This window comes from Sinocyclocheilus grahami, unplaced genomic scaffold (genome assembly GCF_001515645.1).
Source record: "Sinocyclocheilus grahami isolate Dianchi unplaced genomic scaffold, SAMN03320097.WGS_v1.1 scaffold969.1, whole genome shotgun sequence".
In the NCBI taxonomy this organism is placed as follows: domain Eukaryota; kingdom Metazoa; phylum Chordata; class Actinopteri; order Cypriniformes; family Cyprinidae; genus Sinocyclocheilus; species Sinocyclocheilus grahami.
Genome location: NW_015506148.1, coordinates 510,606 through 511,932, shown reverse-complemented (window position 1 = coordinate 511,932; position 1,327 = coordinate 510,606). Strand labels below are relative to the sequence as shown.

The window sequence follows — 1,327 nt, the reverse complement described above, 5'->3', positions numbered from 1 at the left end:
CTTTTTTTCCCCACTATATATATATATTTTTTTTTTTTGGTGAATTGTTCCTTTAAAGTTGACATGAAATGAAAATTCACTCTAGTTTCTAAATGCATATTGCTTACATTTTTTAATCTATTTTTTTATTTGACCTTGTAAATGCTTAATCAAAATGTCATAACCGGATCTTCAAGTGAAATTACTTCTATCTGATGACATATGCAGGACTACTCCAACAGTCTGCTTAAACCCTGCCCCTGCCAGCTTTATCTGACTTTACTTTTGAGTTTAATGCCCACATCTCAAAATCCAATCAACAACATAAAACATGATGCATAAAATCATCCAATAGAACAATACCTTCTTTAGCAGCAAAAGCCTGACTGTCATTGATAATTTTCTGGAGCTCAGGGTTGTAGCGGGTTCCCTCTGGAAAGATGACAAGATACATCTGTACAGAAAACAGAGTTGAATAGTCATAAAACTGCAGCGATTACTAAAGTTACTAAATTATGAGTCTATCACAATCCTGGGACAGTGATAGATTCTAAGGTAGGTATTTCTCAGTTCTGTCACGGAGTGAAAATACAAAACTTGGGATTATCAAATATGGGGAGCGACAGAGAATCCCATTATTCCCCTTGCTTATGAAAGAGAAAGGGCTTGGCTCCAACCCACAATATGATAGGAACATTAATGACAGCTGGATAGCTCAAATAGTTTCATGTGAAAATGTTTTTTAGCCCAAAAAAATTCAATACAAGCATTGAGAGATAAGTAGAGAGCACTTTTTTAATGAAAAAGTTTAATGTCTGGGGGAAAAGAAAAAATATATAATCAATCTCAATAAATATCTGATAGTTCATTTAAATTTATCAAGTATTTTTCCCTGCAACTACGTGGCTCCATTCTGGTACTGTATGTAACACTCACTGTGGTAATGCAACTATTGGCAATGGTAATGATAATATTACAATGGTAATAACATACAATGGCAATAACTACTTATTATCACTACTTTCTTTGCTTGGGCAATAATATAATTTTAAGGAAAACAAAACAATAGGGTCCTGCACTACAGGGACCCAACACATTTTCCATTTCAAAATTACATACATTTCCAGACTCAAACTTCCAGACTTCTCTGTAAATTTTTCAGACCATATTTCATAGTGAAAAACTAATTATTTAGAGTGTAACAATTACAAGTTCAAATTCACAATAATGAATTCAGAATTTGATAGTTACAATACTACAAATAGTGTTGTACCAGTAAAATCTCACAGTTCTTGGAACTTTAGCAAAAACTACTGGAACTATTTAACTAATTGAAAACAAATGAACA

The 1,327-nt window shown here is 32.7% G+C and overlaps 1 protein-coding gene across 1 annotated transcript in view; it reads right to left on the bottom strand.

The window, feature by feature from the left end:
• The window catches only part of LOC107564891 (1-acyl-sn-glycerol-3-phosphate acyltransferase epsilon-like), a 41,366-nt gene that overhangs the window by 15,124 nt on the left and 24,915 nt on the right, over positions 1 to 1,327 (bottom strand). The window contains exon 4 of the mRNA XM_016250061.1: positions 343 to 433. Within this exon, the coding sequence (XP_016105547.1) occupies positions 343 to 433 (91 nt within the window). The remainder of the gene's footprint in view (positions 1 to 342; positions 434 to 1,327) is intronic.